Source organism: Sapajus apella, unplaced genomic scaffold (assembly GCF_009761245.1).
Source record: "Sapajus apella isolate SASKATOON/1434 unplaced genomic scaffold, GSC_monkey_1.0 scaffold34, whole genome shotgun sequence".
NCBI lineage: Eukaryota > Metazoa > Chordata > Mammalia > Primates > Cebidae > Sapajus > Sapajus apella.
In genome coordinates this window covers 7884349-7906633 of record NW_022436974.1, presented here as the reverse complement: position 1 = coordinate 7906633, position 22285 = coordinate 7884349, and the positions used below count along the sequence as shown (strand labels likewise).

Genomic DNA, 22285 nt, shown 5'->3' with positions numbered 1-22285 from the left:
AGCTGGAATTTTATAATATGTAGCATTTTCAGATTGGTTTCTTTCACTCAGTAATATATGTTTCTTTCATGTTATTTCATGGCTTGATAGCTCATTTCATTCTAGTATTGAATAATATTCCATTGTATAAATTTACCACAGTGTATCCACCTGCTTATCAAAAGACATATTATTCGCTTCCAAGTTTTGGCAATTATGAATAAAACTGCTATACATATCTGCGTGTAGATTTTTGCAAGGACATAAGTTTTCAACTCCTTTGGGTAAACACTGAGGGCATGGTTGCTGGATCATATGCAAAAGTATGTGTAGTTTTGTAAAAATCCAACAAACTATCTTCCAAAGTAGCTGTACCATTTTGTGTTAAATGAGAGTTCCTTTGATTATGCTCAGGGAAAGAATGATAAATAAATAATTAAGTTCCTATTGCTCCATATCCTTGTCGTACTTGGTGTTTTGGATTTTGGCCATTTTAACAGGTATCATGTCTTTGTTTTAATTTGCAATACCTTAGTGACACGTAAGGTTGAACATCTTTTCACATGCTTACTTGCCATCTGTGTACCTTCCCATCTGTATATCTTTCACAGGACAGAATTTTTTAGTTTTAATGAAGTCCAGCTTATTTTTTTTTTCATGGATCATGCCTTTGGTGTTGTATCTGAGAAGTCATTGCCATATTCAAAGTCATCTGGGTTTTCTCTTTTGTTATCTTCTAGGACTTTTACAGTTTTGCATTTTCATTTACGTCTGGGATCCATTTTGAGTTAATTTCTAGATTCATTTTTTTCCATGTGGATATCCAGTTGTTTCAGCATCATTTGTTGAAAAGACTATCTTTTCTCCATTGGATTCCCTTTGTTCTTTTGTTAAAGATCAGTTGATATTTATGTGGTTCTATTTCTAGGCTCATAATTCTGCTCCATTGATCTATTTGTGTAATTCTTCCACCAATACCACACTGTCTCGACTACTGTAGCTTTACAGAAAGTCTTAAAGTTTAGTAGTCTCAGGCCTTCAACTTTGTTCTTCTTCAATATTCAGTTGGCTATTCTGTCTTTTGCTTCGCCGTATAAACTTTAGAATCAGTTTGTTGATATTCACAAAACACTTGCTGGGATTTTGACTGGGATTGAATTGGATCTATAGATCAAGTTGAAAAGAACTGACATCTTGACAATACTGACTCTTCTGATTCATGATCACAGAACATCTCTCCATTTGTTTAGTTCTTCTTTTACATCTTTTATTATAGTTTGGTAGTTTTCCTCATATTATTTTAGATTTGTACCTAAGTATTTCACTTTTTGAGTTGCTAATATAAGTGGCAATGTGGTTTTAATTTCTAATTTTGCTTGATTATTGTTGGTATATAGGAAAGCAGTTGAGTTTGGATATTAACCTTGTACTCTGAAATCTTGATATAATTGTTTATTAATTCCAGGAGGGGTTTTTTGGTCACTTCTTTCAGATTTTCTACGCAGACAATCAGGTCATTGGCAAAAAAAGATAATTGACTTCTTCCTTCTCAATATAAGTACATTTTATTTCCTATTCTTGTCTTATTGCATCAGCTAGGACTTCCAGTAAGATGTTGAAATGCAGTGGTGAGAGGAGATCTTTGCCTTGTTCCTTTCCTGATCTTAGCAGGAAACCTACAAGTTTCTCATTATTCAGTGTGATGTTAGCTACAGGATTTTTGTAGGTGTTCTTCATTAAATTAAAAAGAATTTTTCTTCCTAGTTTGCTGAGAGTTTTTTTTTCTTTATCATGAATAGTTGTTACATTGTGTCAAATATGTTTCCTACAATTAGGTAATTTTTTTTATCCTGTTGATGTGATATATTACATCAATTGATTTTCAAATATTGTCTTATTCTTATATAGCTGGGATAAATCCTGTTTGGTTGCAATATGTAATTCTTTTTTGTACATGATTGATTCAATTTACTAACGTTTTGTTGAGGATTTTTGCGTTTATGTTTGTAAGTGATATTGGTCTATACTCTTCTAATAATGTTTTTGTCTGGTTTTAGTATTAGGGTAATGTTGGCCTCATAAAACAACTTAGAAGTATTCTGCTTCTATCTTCTGAAAAAGCTCATGAAGCACTGGTATAATTTCTTTTGTAAAGTTTTGGTACAGTTCACCAGTGAACTTGTCTAGGGCTGGTGCTTTCTGTTTTAGAAGGTTATTATTTATTTATTTAATTGCTTTAATAGATATAGGCCTATTTAGATTGTCTCTTTTCTCTTGTGTGTGTTTTGGCAGATTATATCTTCAAGAAATCAGTCCATTTCATCGAGGTTATCAAATTTGTGGCCATAGAGCTGTTCATAATGTTCTTTTATTATCCTTTTTTGTCCATGGGATCTGTAGTGATGTCCTCTCTTTCATTTATGATATTAGTAATTTCTATCCTCTCTCTTCCTCCTTCTTTTTCTTCTCTTCTTCCTCCTTCCCTTCTCTTCCTCTTCTCCTTCTTCTTTTCTTCTCCTTCTTCCTTCTTCTCGTCTTCCTCTTCTCTTCCTTCTCCTCTTCTCCTTCTCCTCCTCTTCTTCTCCTTCTCCTCCTCCTCTTCTCCTCCTTCACCACTACTACTACTTCTTCTTCCTCTTCCTCTTCTTCTTTCTCTCTTTCTCCTTCTTCTTCTCTCTCTCTCTCTTTTTTTTTTTTGGAAACATAGTCTTGCTCTGTTGTCCAGGCTGAAGTGCAGTGGTGCAATCATGGCTCACTGCAGCCTCAACCTCCAACTCAAGCAATTCTCCCACCTCAGCCTCCCAAGTAGCTGGGATTACAAGTGTATGGCACCATCCCTTGCTAATTTTTGTAGGTATGTAGAGATGGGGGTCTCCCTATGCTGCCCAGGCTGGTACTGTACCTTTTCTATGTTTAGATACATGAATACTTACCATCGTATTACAATGGTATATAGCATTTAGCAGAGTAATATGCTGAACAGGTTTGTAGCATAGGAGCAATAGGCTGTACTATATATTCTAGGTGTGTAGTAGACTATACTGTCTAGGTCTAAGTACACACTATGATGTTTACAAGACCTGAAATCACCTGACTATGCGTTTCTCAGAAGTTATCTCAGAAGGTATCCCCGTTCTTAGGCAACTCATGGGTATTACCCCTGCTTTTCTTTTCATTACTGTTAGTATAATATGTTTTGTTTTTCTCCATGCCTTTATTTTTAATATACATGTGTTTTTATATTTAAAGTGAGTTTCTTGTCAACAATATATAGTTGGGTCTTGGTTTTTAATCCACTCTGATGGTCTTTTTCTTTTGATTGGTGTCTTTAGATCATGGAAGTTTAAGGTGACTATTGATACAGTTGGATTAAAATCTAACGTGTTTGTTATTATTTTCTATTTGTTATCCTTGTTCTTTGTTCCTGTTTTTGTCTTCCACACTTCTCCTGCCCTCTGTGGTTTTAATTGAGCATTTTGTTTCTATTTTCTCTCTTTCCTTAGCATAGTAATTATAGTTCTTTTTAAAACTTTTAAAATTAGTTCCCCTAGAGTTTGAAATATACATTTATAATGAATCCATGTCCATTTAAAAATAACACAATACCTCCTCTCAGGTAGCACAAGTTACTTATATTGAAATTTTCCTGCTATCTGCCTCTTGTCTTTTGCGTATGTGTGTATGTGTTTATATATTTACATATATGAACATATCATTTTTATTATTAGTTTGAATAAAGGTTTTCTGTTAGATCAATTAAGAATAAGAAGAAAATAATGTATTGTATACTTCAAAATTTTTAAGAGCAGATTTTACGTGGTCTTACCACAAAAGATGATAAATATGTGGGGTGATGGATATATTAACTTGATTTAATCATCCCACAATATATATATATCAATATATTACATTGTATACCCCAAATACATACAACAATTTTTTTTTTATAGACTGCCACAGGAGATGCATAGGTATTGTGCCTGCCTATGAAAGCTCATACATTTTTATTTTATTGTTCTTACAGTAGCTTCCCCTTATGGTTTTGCTTTACTTGGTTTCAGTTACTTGAATCAACCTTGGCCTGAAAATACTAAGAAATTTTGGCCGGGCGTGGTGGCTCAAGCCTGTAATCCCAGCACTTTGGGAGGCCGAGGCGGGTGGATCACGAGGTCAAGAGATCGAGACCATCCTGGTCAACATGGTGAAACCCCGTCTCTACCAAAAATACAAAAAATTAGCCGGGCATGGTGGTGCGTGCCTGTAATCCCAGCTACTCAGGAGGCTGAGGCAGGAGAATTGCCTGAACCCAGGAGGCGGAGGTTGCGGTGAGCTGAGATCGCGCCATTGCACTCCAGCCTGGGTAACAAGAGCGAAACTCCGTCTCAAAAAAAAAAAAAAAATACTAAGAAATTTTGAGATAACTTCAATTAGAGACTATAAAAAGATATTTTGAGAGTGAGAAAGAAAGAGACTACATTCACTAGCTTTTATTATAGTATGCTGTTATATTTGTCATATTTTATTATTAGTAATTGTTGTCAATTTCTTACTGTGCCTAATTTATAAATTAATTATAGGTATGAATGTACAGGAAAACACATAGTATATATAGGTATGGCACTGTCTGTGGTTTAAAGCATCTACTGGGGGTCTTAGAATGTATCCCTCCTGGATAAAGGGGGACTACTGCAGTAAACACAAAATTACACATAGAAATGAACACATAACTGCCTTCAAAATGAAACATTATCCTGTGTATTTGATTTCATTATTTCATTTAATCCTCACAACAATTAGGAAACTATAATGACCAACTCACTTTACAGATAAGGATACTAAAAGTCAATGAAGTTAAGTAGCTTTTCAAATGTAGGATAAATAGGAAGTCATAGGGTTGAGGTTTGGAACTAGGTCTCTCTGCTTCTGGTTCTCACACTCGAGAAGCTTTTAGAAAACACTGGCACCAGAGTCCTAGACCCCAGACTGTCTGATTTCACTGGTCTGGGGTGAGGCCTGAGCAACAAGAGCTTACAAAGCTCCCTGGTGACTCTCATAAGAGGCCAAGGCAGAGGTCCTTGATGACTAAGATGTGCTCAAGGGCAGCTCTTGGGAAGGAGATAAACATTTAAGAAGAAAAACAGTGAGGTATAAAATGTTTTTATTTCCTGAATACACACCAGTTGGCAATAGAAACAGGCAAACTAGAGGGAAGGCTAGAGACTGAAATGACAAATCTGCCTTTTCATTTTGAAATAGTAGAAATCAAGAGGGAAGTTTAATAAGAACATGTGTAATGAATGGGTAATTCTCTCCAGCAATAAACATTAATGAAAATATATAAAGACCTGCTTGTATTTCTTCAGATAAATCATCTGACTCACAGGTAATTCTAATAAATTTTTTCCATTTCATTTATTTCAGGAGAAGTAAAAACTTATAGATGGAATATTCCTAAAAGATCTGGTCCAGGGCCTTCTGATCCCAATTGTATTCCATGGGTTTACTATTCAACAGTAAACTTTGTGAAGGTAAGGGGGAGAGAGCAACCAGAAGGCTTAAAATAATCTGGATGAAAGTTGATTACTCAGGTCATCACAACTTGGGTTGATATATGTGAAAGTGTGTCATGATTTAGAGCAAGGGTCTCATACTATGGCTATTTACCAAATCTAGCCATGCCGAATTTACATTTACATTGTCAATGGTTGACTTGAGTAGCTGCAACAGAGACTGTATGACCCACAAAGTCAAAGATATTTACCAACTGGTTCTTTCCAAAAGAAAAAAAAAAAAAGGTTTGCTGACCCTTAATTTAAAATATGTGGGCTAAAAACAAAAAAAACCTCAATGTTTCAATTACCAAATTTAGAACTGAAAAAGATAAAAGGTTTCAAGCAAAAGAGGATATGTAAATATATAACAATAAAATAACTTAGAATACAAGTTATTTGATTTATGGTTTTGGATGTGTGAAACCTGTTCATTTTAAATGCATTATCAGGGCTACTAGGGCTCAGGAAAAGAAAGTTCACTCTAAACATAGTAACTGAAACTATAAAGCTGTTTGAATGATAAATGATCTAACTTTGAAATAAAAGGCAAAGTTTCAATATTGAATTTGAGCCAGGTATGTGTATGTAAAACAACCACAGTCTTAGTTACATACCATAAACCAAAGTCCAATCTAAAGTCGTTATCTGATGTAAAATGTAAGCATTGCCTATTAAAGAAAAAATGGGAGGGATTATCTTAACCTTCCTCTTAGACATTAGATGGCTTGTATTAATGTCCTTGACTTGTACTAGACAGTTCTAGAGTTCAGGAGATAGGTATACAAGGCACTTGAATAAACTTACATATGAGAATTATGGGAAAAATCCATATTTATTATTTTACACATCACAACAAATATTTATTGAGCATTTGTGATGTGCAAATGACCCCACCAAATACTATGAGAGATGCATATACTCTTGTCTTGAAGAAACGTATAACTTTGTGGGGAAAATAATATATGTCCACACTTGTAATCGTACAGCCCTGAATCTGGTGAATTCTATAGGAGAGGTAGGCTAACTAAAGTACTGCAGAAGGCTTTGGAAGGAGAGTCTAGGAAGAAAGAGCATTATGAGCAAAGCTGAAAATAGGAAAGTAGAGGGAGTGTTTGGGACATGCTGAGAGTCCCATTTTGCTATCATATGGGGTTCAATAGGAAATCAAGGGGTAGCCTAGGCTAGAAAAGTTCATTAGGAGGGCACAGAGTGGGGCTCACGGACCTGCAAGGATTTGTATTTAATTCTGCAGGCCATGGAGAATCATTGAAGACTTCTGGATATGGGAGTATAAAGACTAATGTGATGGTAGTCAGCAGGAGGGACTGGAGGTGGGGTGAATCAGAGCTGAGAGAGGAATCAATTTCTAGTCCAGGGTGAGGTATTACGACCCTACACTAGAATGGTGGCAGGTGGAATGAAATGTTATTAAATTACTTAATGGCTTTTTAAACTCAGTTTATTTATCTTCCAGGATACGTATAGTGGTTTGATGGGTCCTCTGATTACATGCCGAAAAGGAGTCTTGAATGAAAAGGGAAGAAGAAGTGATGTTGATTATGAATTTGCTCTTTTGTTTTTGGTGTTTAATGAAAATGAATCCTGGTATCTGGATGACAATATTAAGAAGTATCTCAACAAAGATCCACGAAATTTTAAGCACACTGATGATTTTGAGGAAAGCAACAGAATGCATGGTATATCTGAAGTTTAAAAAGAAGCCTATGTTAAGATAAGGTCATAGGAATTCCTGTAAATGTAGGAGGCTCCCAGCATCCTTCTCTGAGCCTTTTCTCCTTCCCAGGGACACCTGGACTGAAAGAAGTCCTCTAACGCTTTCCCTCAGACTGAACCAGCCTAGCCACTGGTTGGCTGGCAACAAAGTCACTGAGGCTTTGAACCAACTTGTAGGGGCATATATTTCTGAATGCTGGGATCTCTAAACTCCAAGACTGTGATGTAATATTTTAAAAACAAATCACTGTGAAGTGATACCTTCACTGAGGCTGAACCAACCTGTAGGGGCATATATTTCTGAATGCTGGGATCTCTAAACTCTAAGACTATGAAGTAATACTTTAAAAACAAATCATTGCTTATTGTCATATTTTTGTAAGAATATGCTATAACTTCTATTTGATCAAATTTAAGGGCCAGATTTAATTGCTTCTGGGATATGAAACAAAATCTCAAATTTCTGTTTTAATGTATCTATGCTACTTAACTCTATATAATTTAAGGTGGTTTTTTGGTGGGAGTAATGTGTTTGAATTGACACATCCACAGTTTCTCAACAGCAGCTATTTTGGACCAAAAGTGAACAAAAAGGCCTTGCCCAAGGTCACAATGCTAGTTGTTAATATAGATTAGAATATAGTAGCCTGATTTCCTATTCAGCTTCTCTTTCCACTACCAATTTTGCTTTCTTCTCCTAAAGATTTCTTAGTATGCGCTCCATTTTTAATGAATGCAGGTCATTTGGTTGTGCCATGATGCACGGAATAAAAAGTCAGTAGACCCCGGAGGAGTGGGAGTCACCATCATGTAAACGCAGTTTGCTTTGGTCATTGTTAGGTCACAGGCTCAGCCCATGTGAAGCTCTCTTTTATTTTTGGAGATTCAGCCAGGCTTTTATTTCAGCCAGGAGATTCAGCTTTCTTTTATTTTTGGAGATTCTCAACAAGTGAAATATTAAGAAAATAGCTTCTAATTCCCTCCATTTTGGTTTATATAAACTTGTTTATGCCTTAGTTTGCTCTCTGTAGAGTGGTATAAATCTGGCTACTTCTCCAATGAGCCTGTAATTCCCTTCATAAAGCTATTCTGCTGAATAAACAAAACACTGCCACCAAGATGTGGCTTTAAAACTGCTATTTCTTTATTCTCATTCTCTTTATAGAAAGATTTCTCAGTAATCTGAATTTTGGGTCTAGAATGGTGGGACATCGCTAGGGGTGAGTGAGATTGTTACATGTTTACTAGACAGATGAAAATATCAGTGACCTAAAGATCTTCTGGAAACATTTCACAAATCAGCTTATCTTTTAACTAACCAAAGGTTATTTTCTTATCACCTTTTTAAAGCTATTAATGGAAAGATTTTTGGGAATCTCCACGGCCTCATAATGAATGAAGATACAATGACAAACTGGTATTTGTTAGGGATAGGAAGTGAAGTAGACATACATACCATCCATTATCATGCCGAGAGCTTTCTTTTCAAAGTAAGTATAAGGAAAGTGGTTTGGGAAAGACTTTTTTGAACGAACAAATTCAATGTATCTCCATGGAAAATAAAAGTTACTTGGTAATAATGCTTTGAGGGGAGGTGAGAATGAAACAGAATAATGTGATTGTACACTTTCCCTGGTAGATATTTCATAATATGTATATGTATGTCATTGTGCTTATAAAAACCTCTCCAAGCCTCAGATGAGAGTTTTCTCATCAACTACCTGTGGATAACTCTGCCCACTCTGGAATATGCTGTTAATATTGTATATGAAAGTACTGACAGCATTTGTCCCTTTTCCTCACCCTCCCTTTTTTCTTTCCCTTTCCTTCTCCCCACTTTTTTCTTTTTCTGTCTGATTAGCTAACAGAATAACTCTATCCAGTAAATGAGTTATTTTAAGTTCTGGCCTGAGTCATCAAACTTTATCTTGACTTTTGCCCTAGTGAGCTGTGCTGGACCATGTGTGACCTTCAACCCTCTAGCATCAAGCTATACCATATGGGTGGTGCTCGCTATACGGCAGAACCACCTGGAGAACTATGTATAAATCCAATTGCCAGGCCCCACCCCAGACCTGCTGAATCAGAATCTCCATGGATAAGGTCCAAATAATCCGTCATCTCGAGTTCTCAGTGCTTTCTACAAGGAAGTGGAATAGAAAAGAACAATCACATTCAATGTGTGGGGAAAACTGGAATTGATCTTTTCTAGTTAGATGTGAATAAATGGTAACTTTAATAAAACACTTAATATCCTTTCTCTTCTGTGTATTTCAACATTGTTTCGGACACCAGGTATTAGTCTGCTATGATTAGAGTTTCGCATATTAAATGCCTATGTTGCTTTTCAGAATTTGGCATTTTTAAACTCGCATTTTAAAAATTATATTAAAAATTTATAAAATTTAATAAAATATATAAAATTATAAAAGTTAAAATATACTTAAAAATATAATTTACATTAAATACAATTCACCGTAGTGTACAGTTCTCTGTTGATAAGGACATGTAGTAGTGTAACCAATGGTAATCAAAATATAGAATACTTTTATTTGCCCCACAGATTTCCCCATTGCACCTTCTAGTGTCAACTACTTCCCCATACTTAATACCTGGCAACCACTGTGTCTATAGTTTTGCCTTTTTAAAAAAGATTACATGGAAATCAGAGTTTGTAGCATCTTGAATCTGGCATGTTTCATGTAGCATAGGCATCCGAATTGCATCCATCTTGTTATGTGTATCACTGGTTTGTTTCATTTGATTGTTGAGTAGTATTCCATTGTAAGGATACAATGCATCCATCTTGTTATGTGTATCACTGGTTTGTTTCATTGGATTGTTGAGTAGTATTCCATTGTAAGGATACAATGCATCCATCTTGTTATGTGTATCACTGGTTTGTTTCATTGGATTGTTGAGTAGCATTCCATTGTAAGGATACAATGCAGTTCGTTCATCCATTCTGCTGTTGAAGAACACTTATTTCCAAGGTTGTTTATTACAAATCACTTCCTTACAAACATTTGTGCACATGTTTTTGTATGAACATAAGTTTTCATTTTCCTTGAGAAAATACCTAGAAGTAGGATTGCTAAGCCATGTGGTAAGTGCGTTTGATTTCATAAGAAACTGCCAAACTGTTTTCCAAAGAGGCAGTACCATTTTGCATCTCCAGAGAAATATATCAGAGCTCCATATGTTGCACATCCACAACATGCAGTGGTATTTTTAGTTATCATTTCATTTTTTTTTCCCTTAGGCATTCCCCCCTTGCAAGGTGATGTAGTGGTATCTAATTGTTTTTTATTTGCATTTTTCCAATGGCTAATGATATTGAGCATCTTTTCATGTGTTTATTTATAATCTGTCATCTGTAAATCTTTGGTGAAGTGTCCACATTTTAAGGCCATTTAAAAAATTAGATTACTTGTTTCCTTATCGTAGAGTTTGAGAGCTTTATATATTCTGGATAGAAATCCCTTTTTAGCGATATGACTCACAGATATTTGCTTCCTGTTTGTGGCTTATCTTTTCATTCTCTTAACAGCTTTCAAATAGAAGTTCTTAATTTTTGATGAAGTACAGTTTTTCTTTTTTTTCTTTTATAGATCATACTTTTGGTGTCATAGATAAGAAAGTTTGGCCTTACTCAAGGTTACAAAAAGGTCTTTATTTTCTTTTACAAGCATTATAGTTTCAGGTTTTATATTTAGGGCTCTGAGACATTTTAATTTTCATGTGTGGTTCAAGATATGAAATAAGGTTCATTTTTTTGCATATGTATGTCCAAATGTTCCATCACCACTCATTGAAAAGATTATGTTTCTACCAAATTGACTCTTCACTTTTGTCAAAATCATATTGACCACATATATGTGGGTCTATGTCTGGGCTCTCTATTCTGTTACACTGGTTTATAGCCTGCCCTTTCTCGAATGCCACAATGTCTTGATTACTTTAGTGTTACAGTAAGTTTCAAAATCAGATGGTGATTGTTTTAGCTATTCTAGATGTTTGCCTTCCCATATAAATTTTAGAAATAACTTGCTGATTTTGATTTTTAAAATCCTGTTGGGATTTTTATTGGTATTGCACTGAGTCTATACAATGGATTAGACAGAACTAACATAACAATATTGAGGCTTTCAATCCATGAACATGGGTTATCTGTTTAGCTCTTCTTTGATTTCTTTCATCAGCATTGTGTAGTTTTCAGTATACAGATCTTGCATATATTTTCTTAGATTTACACCTAAATATATAACAGGCTTTGATAATAGTGTAAATAGTAGTGTTTTTATTTCAATTTCTAGTTGTTTGTTGCAAATATTTAGAAGTGTAATTGATTTTTTGCATATTGACCTTACATCCTGCATCTTTGCTGAACTCACTTTAGTTGCAGTTTTCCTGTAGATTTTGGGGAGATTTTCTATGCAGACAATCATGTTGTCTGTGAATAGACATGGCTTTATTTATTTTCAATCTATATGTCTTTTATTTCTTTTGTCTCATTGCACTGGCTAGGACCTGTAGTGCAATTTAGAATATGAGTGGTGAAAGTGGACATCCTCACTTTGTTCTTAATCTTACAAGGGCAGCATTTAGTCTTTCTCTTTTTAACATAAACTTTTCTGTGGATCCCATTATCAGGTTGATGAAGTTTCCTTCTAAATTTACTCAGAGTTTTGATCATCAACAAATGTTAAATTCTATCAAATGGTTTTTCTGCATCTATTGAGATTATCAGATGCTTTTTCTTCTTCAATCCATTGCTGAATTAGATTTATTGATTTTGGAGTTTTTAAACACTTTTTCATTCCCAGGATAAACCTTACTTGGTCATGATGTATTTATTATTCCTTTTAGTGGAATTGATTTGCTAGTATTTTGTTATGGGTTTCTGCATCTACGTTCATGAGGAGTATTGATTGTTGCTTTTTTTTTTTTCTTTTAATGCATTTGCTTGGTTTTGGTATCACAGTAATTCTGGCCTCATAAAATGAGTTGGAAGTGTTCTTTCCTATTCTATTTTCTATAACAATTTGTTTACCATTGGCATTATTTCTCCTTTAAATGTTTGGTAGAATTTGCTAGTAAAGCCATCTGGAGTTTAATTTGTTAGAATATCCCGAAGCAATTTCAGTTTCTTTAATAGATAAGTGCTATTCCAGTTATTGATTTATTCTTGAGTAATCTTCAGCAGTTTGTGTCTTTTAAGGAATTTGCTCATACCATCTACATTGTAGAATTTATGGATAAGAGGTGTTTGTCCAGTATTTCCTTTCTAATGTTTGTAAGATATTAGTGATGTCCTCACTTTCATTCTTGGCGTTTCTAATATGTCTTTTTCCCTTTTCCCTTGGTTAGTCTGTCCAGAGCTTTGTATTAGTTATCTATTGGTACATTACAAATGACTCTAAAACTTCGTGGCCTAAAACACTTATCTCACAGTTTCTTTGGATCAGGAAGAAGCTGAGAGTAGTTTAGCTAGTTGGTTGATTCAGAATCTTTCATGAGGAGGCAATCAAGATGTCTACCAGAGCTGAAGTTTTCCAGGGTTTTACTATAGCTGGAGTTTCCACTTCCAAACTTACTCATGTGGTTGTTGACTAGCAGCTTCAGCTCCTGATCGTATGGGTAAGATGTGAAAACTGGTTGCCTCCAGTGAGTAATTTAGAGCAAAGGATGAGAGAGCATCTAAGACAGAAGTCATGATAACCTTATCTTGGAACTGGAATGCCAGCACTTCTTCCACGTGCTATTGGTCACACATACTGACCTTTATACAATTTAGGTAGGAACTGCAAAGGTTATGAATACCAGGAGGGTGGGGATCATTGTGGGTCATCATGGAAGCTGGCTACTACAGAATTTATTGATTTTATTGATCTGTTCAAAGAATCAGCTTTAGATAACTCTGCTGTACTTCTATTCTTGATTTCTGCTCTTTCTTATGTCCTTCCTTTTGCTTACTGTGGGTCTTGTTTTTGTTCTTCTTTCTCTTCTTGCTGTTCTGAGCAAAGAAGTCTACTAGCTGTTGTTTTTTAAAACATTTTTGCAGGTAGATAAATCTTACCGAGAAGATGTGTATGATCTCTTTCCTGGGACATTCCAAACCATTGAACTGTTTGCAGATCACCCAGGGACATGGCTGCTTCACTGTCATGTATCTGACCATATTCATGCTGGCATGGAGACAACCTACACGGTCCTTCGTAACATAGGTACTGTTGTCTATCGGTGATGCCAGATGATGGCACCAAGCTTCCTGTAGACCTCAAAAACAGGAGGCATGACAAAAACCCAGATATAGCCCTCAACAAGCTCACAGTCAAGTAAGAGAGATATAATGTAATATATAACTGTAATCAAATATGCTATGTGCAGTAGCAGCATGCAGAGTACAGGATTTAGTGGCAGCAGTAGGAGGGAATGGGTAACAGGTGGAGGATCTGAGCCAAATTCACAGAGGCCATGATGCTTCAGATAGAGTCAGTGGGTGAGCAGAAGTGGGAAAGGCAGATGGGGCAGGAAAGTATGTACAGTACATGGGAATAAAGTAACACAGTGAGAATCCAGAAATGATTGGCAGATACTGATGGGATAAGTCCTCGCTGGTGAAATGAAATGACTCATGTCATGAAAAGAATCCCCTTCTGTTGTTAATGAAACAATCAACTTGTCTTCTTTGTGCAGACAACAGGATTCGTTACTCCACCGCATCTCCTGGAGGGGCATCTCACCCAGCCACAGTGCCATCTAAAGGTAATGATACCCTCTTCCCATGTAAATGAGTCAACATTTCACTCCTCAAAAATGATAGGGGCCTGACACTTTTTGTTTTTCACAGAACAACCTGGCAAGGAGCAGCTCTATTTCTTTGGGAAGAATCTGGATCCAATGGGAGCCAAGGCAGCCTTGGTCATCCTTTTCATCATTGGACTCCTCCTTCTGATTGCCACGGTGATTCTTTCCCTCAGACTCCGCTCTGCAATGAAGCAGCCAGATTACCAGGAAGTCCAGTCCTGTGCTCTCCCTACAGATGCTCTGTGAACCATCTGGTCCCTCTCAACAGGAAGGCGTGATGTCCCACAGCTGACCAGATGCCAACCAACAGGGAAACTGGACCAAGGCATCACTCACCAAGGAAGGTTGACACTGTATCCTGGATCAGGTTTCTGATCCTCTAAAACATCATCAAAAGCAATTTGCTTTTATTTATTTATTTTTAAATGAGCTGTGAATAATCCTCAGATATAAAACACAGAAAAAGGAGAATGGGCATGGCTGAGAATGTCAACTCTTAGTCTATTCTCTGGATGGATTCACTGAATGGGAGATCCTCTGAAAGATATCTTTATATTCCATCTTTTATAATTCTTAGATTAAACATTGCTTTCTTAGCTAACCACCAGTTTCTAGATGAACAGCTTCTAGAAAAAGTTAGAGTACCTCAGACAATTAAATGGAAGGGCACTGATTTTTCAACATTGTTGTATAACATGCGTCCATTGGTTGTTCAACAGAAAATACCTTTCTTAGGAGTTCTTGGAAATGTCTAAGTCAGTGTCTGCTGATAGAATGAGACGAAATAATTTTTTTGGAGGCTTTAACCAGCTCTCCTTACCTTTTCCTCTTTTATATAAATAGCCCATGCGCTGCTTGTTATACAAAGCAAAGTTATAAGCTTTTTTTTTTTTTTTTAAATCGCTGCTGTTTTTATTAAAACCTGTAGAAATACTTGAATGTTTACAATTCACTTCATGTTATACATTTTTACAATGTTTCTGTGGCAATGTTTGTACTTTCAAAAATCAACTAGGGAAATTGAATTTCTATTTCAGACTATGGAAGGGCTGAAATCTGTAAAAGAGCAGGTTAGGCTCTCCCTTTATGAGTCAGGGACTCCCCAAGAGTTTAGAGCAAGCTCTCTATAGGGGAGGGAAACTTTGCAGGAGGCAAGTCTGGGCTTGAATTTGGAGTCTGATTTTTCATTCAGTTAGAGGGCATCTTTACAAGTCTACATCTTCTATGAAATAATAACAGTCTCATTGTATGAGAAATACCAGGAGGAATTTATCAATGTAGGTGACTGGATGGGAGAAGGGATCTCTCAGGAGCCTCGATTCCATGTCTTTTAAAGACATAGCCCTTTATGGGAGGAGAGAAAAAGGAAAAGGAAAGGTGAGAAAAAGATAATCTTGGTGGCCGATTCTCTTAAACCATTAAATCAGCTTTTAAAATTAATATATAATTTCCAAGGTTCAAATGCAAAAATAAAATATTAAACAATTAAACTCAACCCATTATGAGGCAATCTATACTGCCTGTATCTATCCTTAGACATTAGGTGTAAGATTGATAAAAGCAACTTTGTTTATTACAAGACTGAGCAATTGCTTTTAGCTCTGGGCAAGACGCCCTGGGATGCCAATGCCGACACTAGATGAGTGATATTTGTATGCCTGCCTTAGCAGTAGATCATTTGAATGTCAAAGTGAATGACAAGGACCTAAGAGATATTCTGGTGAAAGGACCTTACGTACTGTCTCATCTTCATCTTGGTGTGGGGAAATGGGTAATTGGATAGAAGCTGTAGTCTTTACATAAAAGGGGATGGAAATGCTAATAGTTCTGTTCATAGTTTGCCTGAATGTCATATCAAACAGCATACACAAAAGATTTTGAATTTCAGCCCGCTAACCATTAATAATGTGATTTCATAGTACAAGCTCTACAGTTTTCATACATGTGTATGCTGCACAATTTCATAATAATTATTATAAATGCCTTATTTATTACACACCTTACTAAGACAAGTTGTTCAGTTGTCTTTTTTCCCTTCTAAGTTTATTCTTTTAATGAAAACAAAACCACAAAGTAGTTTTACTGCATCATTTCTCATTTTAATAAAGTTTCACACAAGGTGGCTATTTGCATGGTTATTTTCATTTAAAATTATCTATCACTAAACTAGTTTAGGTAGTTAAAGGTGAATTAATTTTTAGATATTTAGGGGCTATGCCAATGATACTTGTTAGAAGAAATGAAACAAAATAATGTATCTCCACAAATAAACGACTTCTCAAACATTGTTTCCTCAAAAAAACTATGCTCCTTGTTCTCAGCCTCACTCTTGAGAAAATAAACTCTGCCTTCACTTACACACACGTTTCCCTCCTGTTACAAGTGTCCCTGCTCCTAGGAGGACAGTCTCTCTATTTCACTTTGGGCCTCATTGCTTCTTGCTTTCTCAAGGACTTCATTTCCTTGGGTATCCGTTTTTCCTCCTGTGTCTTTGTGTGAAATTATCAGCAATGTCTACCATTAAAAACAGAAAACAATGAGCTGTCTTCTTTAACTCTATAACCCCCTCCATCCCAGTTTCTCCCTTCCTTTGATAGCAGAACACAAGTATTCATACTTGTGTTCTGCTATCCCCCACCCCATGCATTCCTCACCCCATTCCAATGGCTTTCAATCCAGTGTGACCAGCCCCCACACCCCAATCTGCTATGGTAGAGATCACCAACCATGATGTCATTTCTTCTCCCTCTTTATCTTACTCAACCTCTCAGCAACAAGTAACAGCTCCTTCCTTCTGAACACTTGGTAGTCTCTAGTCCCTTGGCTCTGCAACATGACTCTCTGCCAGCCTTCCTTCTTCCTCAATGACGAGTCCTTCTCAATCTCTTTTGCTAGTTCCTTCTCCTCTGCCTGACCTAAATGTTAGCATGCCTCAGAACTTGACACTGGGCCCTTTTTTCTCTTTTTACCCTCTGTGGTAGGCTGAATAATCCCCCAAAGATGTTATGTCCTTATCCCTGAATCTGTGAATGTTACTTTATGAGGCAAAAGGGACTTTGTAGGTATGACTACTTTAAGGATATTGAAGATAGAGAGTTTGTGCTGGATTATCCATATTGGCCCTAAATGTAATCACAAGTGTCCTCATGAAAGAGAGACAATGGGAGATTTGATGACAGAAGAAGGAGGCAATGTGACAACTGAGGCAAGATGCTATGCTGCTGGCTTTGGAGATGGAGGAAGGGAACATGGGCCAGGGAATGAAATGAATGCAGCTCCAGAAGCTGGGCAAGGTAAGGGAATGGATTTCCCGTAGAGCTTCCAGAGGGAGGTTGGCCCTGCAGATATCTTGAAACTGATTTTGGACTTCAGAGGTTCAGCACCATAAGAGAATAAATGTGTGCCACCAAGTTTTTGGTAATGGGTTACCAGCTACTCCGTAGTTAATTTTATCCATCCTTACTTCACAAAACCATTTTTATGCTAATAAATTCAAAATGTGTTTCTGTAATCCTGACCTTGGGCTGCAGATTCACACAAATCCTGCTTGAGCAGGGTTACCGCTATGGTCCTCAAACCAGCCTCTCTCTCATCACTACTGCTCCTTCCAACCATTGTCCACACATTGCCTCATGTTCTTACAAATCTCATCGCTTCCCTGGTTACTGCCTTTTGCTGTCTTCCCATTGCACTTTTAATAACATCCAAACTCCTTACCTGGGTCTTTAAGACCCAGCTTGACTTGGCCCATACCCACTCCTCCAAATTCGTAAACTCTGCTCCAGCTTTCATCTGCTGCTATGCCCTGCTAGTTCTTTCTTGCCTCAGGGCCTTTGCACATGCTGCTTTCTATGCCTGAAATGGTCTTCTTCTCTAGCTTCTTCATTCCCTCTCTGTATTTACACACACACACACACACACACACACACACAAGCTGAAGAGAAAGGACAGCCAGTCTGAGTCCCTAATATGAAGAACTTGGATTCTGACATTCAAGGGCAAGAACCATCCAGCAAAGGATAAAGATGTAGGCTGGGAGGCTAGGCCTGTCTCTTCCTCTCTTATTTTTCTGCCTACTTTATGTTTGCTGGAAACTGATTAGATAGTGCCTACCAGATTAAGGGTGGATCTGCCATCCCCAGTCCGCTGACTCAAATGTTAATCTCTTTTGGCAACACCCTCACAGAGACATCCAGGATTAATACTTTGTATCCCTCAATCCAATCAAGTTGACACTCTGTGTTCACCACCACACTCTCCTCACATCCCCAGTTCACATGTGGTTTCCCCTGACTTCCCTCTCTAAAGTGGGTCCTTCCCTCCGTTATTTCCTATCTTCAGTGTTTTCCTTTGCAGCACTTATTACAGGACAGAATCATTTTATGTCTGTTGGCTTAAGTTTTGCCTGACTCTTTGGCTGGAATGTAGCTCTGTGGAAACAAGGACCCCTGACCTATTTGGCTCACTGTTGCATCCCCAGCAGAGATTACAGTACAAATACAGAATAGTTTATCAGCAAATTTTTATTGAATGAATGAATATATAAAGAGATCAGGCAGCCTACCGAACTTGACTATTTTGAGTTAGACTATTTTGGTTGCATAAGCTCTCATTCAAATGCCAACGGTCTCAAACAAGTAAAACAAAGTTCTGGGAGACTAGTTATAAGGTCTACAACCCACCTTGGCTTCTTTTTTGTTTCTTTGGGACAGAGTCTTGCTCTATTGCCCAGGCTGGAGTGCAATGTTGCGATCTTGGCTCACTGCAATCTCCATCTCCTGGTTTCAAGCAATTCTCTTGCCTTGGCGTCCTGAGGAGCTGGGATTACAGGCATGTGCCACCGCACCTGGCTAACGCCCAGCTAACTTTTGTGTTTTTGGTAGAGATGTGGTTGGCCAGGCTGGTTGTGTTGACCAGGCTGGTCTCAAACTCCTGGCCACAAGTCATCTATGGGTCTTGGCCTCTCAAAGTTTTGAGATTACAGGTGTGAGCCACTGCACCTGGCTTCCACCTTGGCTTCCTTCTAACAAATGACACTGGGGCAAGAGGTAGAGGAAGGGTGGAACCCTTGGGAGGAAGATGTGTGATTTAATCCCTAAATGTACATTATAATTAAAGAGTGATGTCATCAAAAACAAAGGCTGAGAAACAGCCAGGAGGAACTAAGAAGACAAGCTGATGAAAGAAATATACTATGGCATCCTAGATGGGCTCCTGGAACAAAAGGATATTGGGGGAAACTAAGGAAATCCGAATAAACTATGAACCTTAATTAATGTATTGATATAGTCTCATTTGTTGTAAGAAATATGCTGCACTAATGTAAGATGATGATAATAGGGGTCTTGTGATTTAAGATGATTAATCTGCCAGTCATGTGTAGAATGGATGCAGGAATAGGGTTTATGGGGACTCTGGTGTGTGTGTGTGTGTGTGTGTGTGTGTGTGTGTGTGTGTGTCTGTGAAGAGGCAGACTCTGGCTCTGTCACCCAGGCTGGAGTACAGTGGTACGATCATAGCTCACTGTGGCCTCAGACTCCTAGGCTCAAGCAGTCTTCCTGCCTTATCCTCCAGAGTAGCTAGGACTACAGGCACGCAACACTACACCTGGCTACTTGTTAATAAAATTTTCTGTAGAGATAGAGTCTTGCTATGTTGCCCAGGCTTGTCTTGAACTTCTGGCCTCAAGTGATAAAGTCTATTTTTTAAAAAAGCAATGTTATCTACACTCTAATTTGATGCATTCAAGTCCTACGTTTGGTAATGACAGCTATCAAACGCTAAACGACACTGAGTGGCAGGCACTGTTACATATATTATCACATTTAATCCTCAGAACAACCCATGAGGTAGGAAGCATTATCCCTATTTGGAGAATAGGGAAATTGAAGCTTAGAGATTTCCAGGGACACAGCCTTAGTCATATAGCAAGTGAAGTGACAACCCAGGAATTGAACCCATGGTCTTACCTTCTCATTATCCCTGAAGAACGTTGGCACATGTCAGATTGTTTGATTGATTTTTGTAGTAGGAAAAATGGCTCCTTAGTTACCACACCCTTCTGTGCTACTCATTTCTATCCTCCAGACCACAGCACCAGTTTGGGCCCTTGTTACTTCTCCTTTGCAAAACTTTGACAGCCTGTTACCGAGCCTCTCCATGTCCACGGTCTGCATTCAAATCCATTCTACACATGGCTGGTAGATCAATCATCTTAAAGCACAACATCCTTCGTATTCCTCCCCTCCAAAAACCCCTAATGCCTACTGAAAAAAGTCCAAACTACCTCCTCTGCCCCAACCTTTTCATCTCTGACTTGGCCTTACACCAGTATCTGGTGGCTCTACATCCTGTTTCCCAACAAGTTCTCCATCTGGCTTTTATTTTAAATTTATTAAAAATGGAATGACATCATACTGAATGTAAAAATTGCCCAGACTGAGGGAAATTTATGCAAACACTGAGATTTAGGCCAGATCCTCAAAGGAACTTGATATGTAGTGAAAAAACAGATATACAATTCACCATCCCATTGCAGAAGGCGAATGAGCTAACTGCTAGGCAGGAGGAAGAGAGTAACCAGGGAGGGAAGGATTCATCACAACTGGAGGATCCTGGAAGGCTTCCCAAAAAGGGGCCATTTGAGCCTACTGGATGAGTAGATTTTGGCAAGGAGAGAAGGGAAATGGCACCCATGATTTCCTGACTGCCAGAAAGCCCCTGTCCCAGCTCTAAATGTCCCAAAGAACACATTTTCCCAGGCCCTACTTATTCTCTGCACTTCCCTTGGTATACCCCACTTTTCACAATAATCACTTACTCTTTCTACCTTGCATTATAGTTAACTGTGTACATGCCTTATTTCTCTTACTAAGCCATAAGGTCTTTGAGGAAATGGAATGCATTCACTTCATTTCTACTTCCCCATCCACTGAGCCCAGAACTGGCCCATCGCCAGCCTGTAATATAAGCTGGAATGTATGGATAAATGAGTGTGAATTGGGCCAGTTTTAAAAAGTGTTCAGGTTCCTTCATTTATTTAATAATATGAATTAAAACTTCCACTCTGTTGAGGTGTTTGTGCTAAGGAGGATAAAAGTGGTACACATGGGCATGGAGCTACCCTCAAGAAGCTGATCATATAAAGATTGTTTGCATCATCAAATAAAAACTGTTTGGCAAACATCAAATAAATAAATATTTGTTGAGTTGTAATTGTGACTATTTTTAAGAAGGAAAAATAGAGAGCAACAATGACAGACGACATGCACCCAGACTCACAAGTTGTCAGGCACTACAGTGGGCACGTCCCACATTTTAACTCATTTGGTCCTTACCACAGCCCTGAGTTACAACCTTTTAACATGAGAAACCTGAGACATAGGACAGTCAAAGAACTCCCCAAGACTCACAACTAATAACCAGTGTGGCTAGTATTATGGGAGAATTTCACAAAGGGAAGCAATCTAGTCTGTCTACTTAGGGAAGGCCTTCCCGGGGAAGTGACATCGAACTGAGGCCAGGAGGGTGAATAAAGCTGGGCCAGGCAAAGGGGCCACTGTGGGGAGTGTTTTGGGTGGGAAAGCCTGGAGGAGGCCAGAGTCTTAGCCAACTTGAAGAACTGAAAGGAAAGCAGTGAGGCTGGTGGTGAGATAGGCAGAGGCCATGCTAAGGCATTTGTATTTTATGCTAAAAACAATGTACACTTTAAGTAGAGAAGATGATCAGACTGGAGCTTTGAAAACTTCACCCTGGCAGCTGTAGAGGAGCTGTAGAGGAATATGGGGACCCTGTCCCACATATTCCTGTATGTGGTTAGGAGACGGAACGGTGAGTTGAATTGGGTATTGGCAGCGCAGGCGGAGAGCTGTCAGATTTGCTATATTTAGGAGAAGGAAGTAAGAGAATTTGAAAATTAGTTATGGCAGCTGTGAGAGATAGGAGTGTTGAAGATGGTGCTCCAGTTTTCCGACTTGGGTGCCTGGGTGGCTGGTGATGCATTTACTAAGATGTAGAGGATGGAGCTGAGGTTTAAGGGGAAGATGGACTGAAGTCCTGGCCATTATGAGTTTGAAGCCCTGTGAGCCACCTACACAGAGAGAGCTGTATAGGCTCTTGGATGTGTGTTTAGAGGCCAGGCTGGGGTAGAGAGGTACATTGTGGATACACGCGGACCCGCAGAGAAGGCAGCCAAGCCCTGTCCCAAGGAG

At 38.0% G+C, this 22285-nt stretch overlaps 1 protein-coding gene across 1 annotated transcript in view; it reads left to right on the top strand.

Annotated features, from left to right (window-relative positions):
• The window catches only part of HEPHL1 (hephaestin like 1), a 77696-nt gene extending 61499 nt beyond the window's left edge, over window positions 1-16197 (top strand). Inside the window, exons 15-20 of the mRNA XM_032295759.1 lie at window positions 5401-5507; window positions 7006-7228; window positions 8616-8755; window positions 13330-13492; window positions 13965-14033; window positions 14119-16197. Coding sequence (XP_032151650.1) covers window positions 5401-5507; window positions 7006-7228; window positions 8616-8755; window positions 13330-13492; window positions 13965-14033; window positions 14119-14321 — 905 coding nt within the window. The 3' untranslated portion in view covers window positions 14322-16197. The remainder of the gene's footprint in view (window positions 1-5400; window positions 5508-7005; window positions 7229-8615; window positions 8756-13329; window positions 13493-13964; window positions 14034-14118) is intronic.
• The last annotated feature ends 6088 nt before the right edge of the window (window positions 16198-22285 follow it).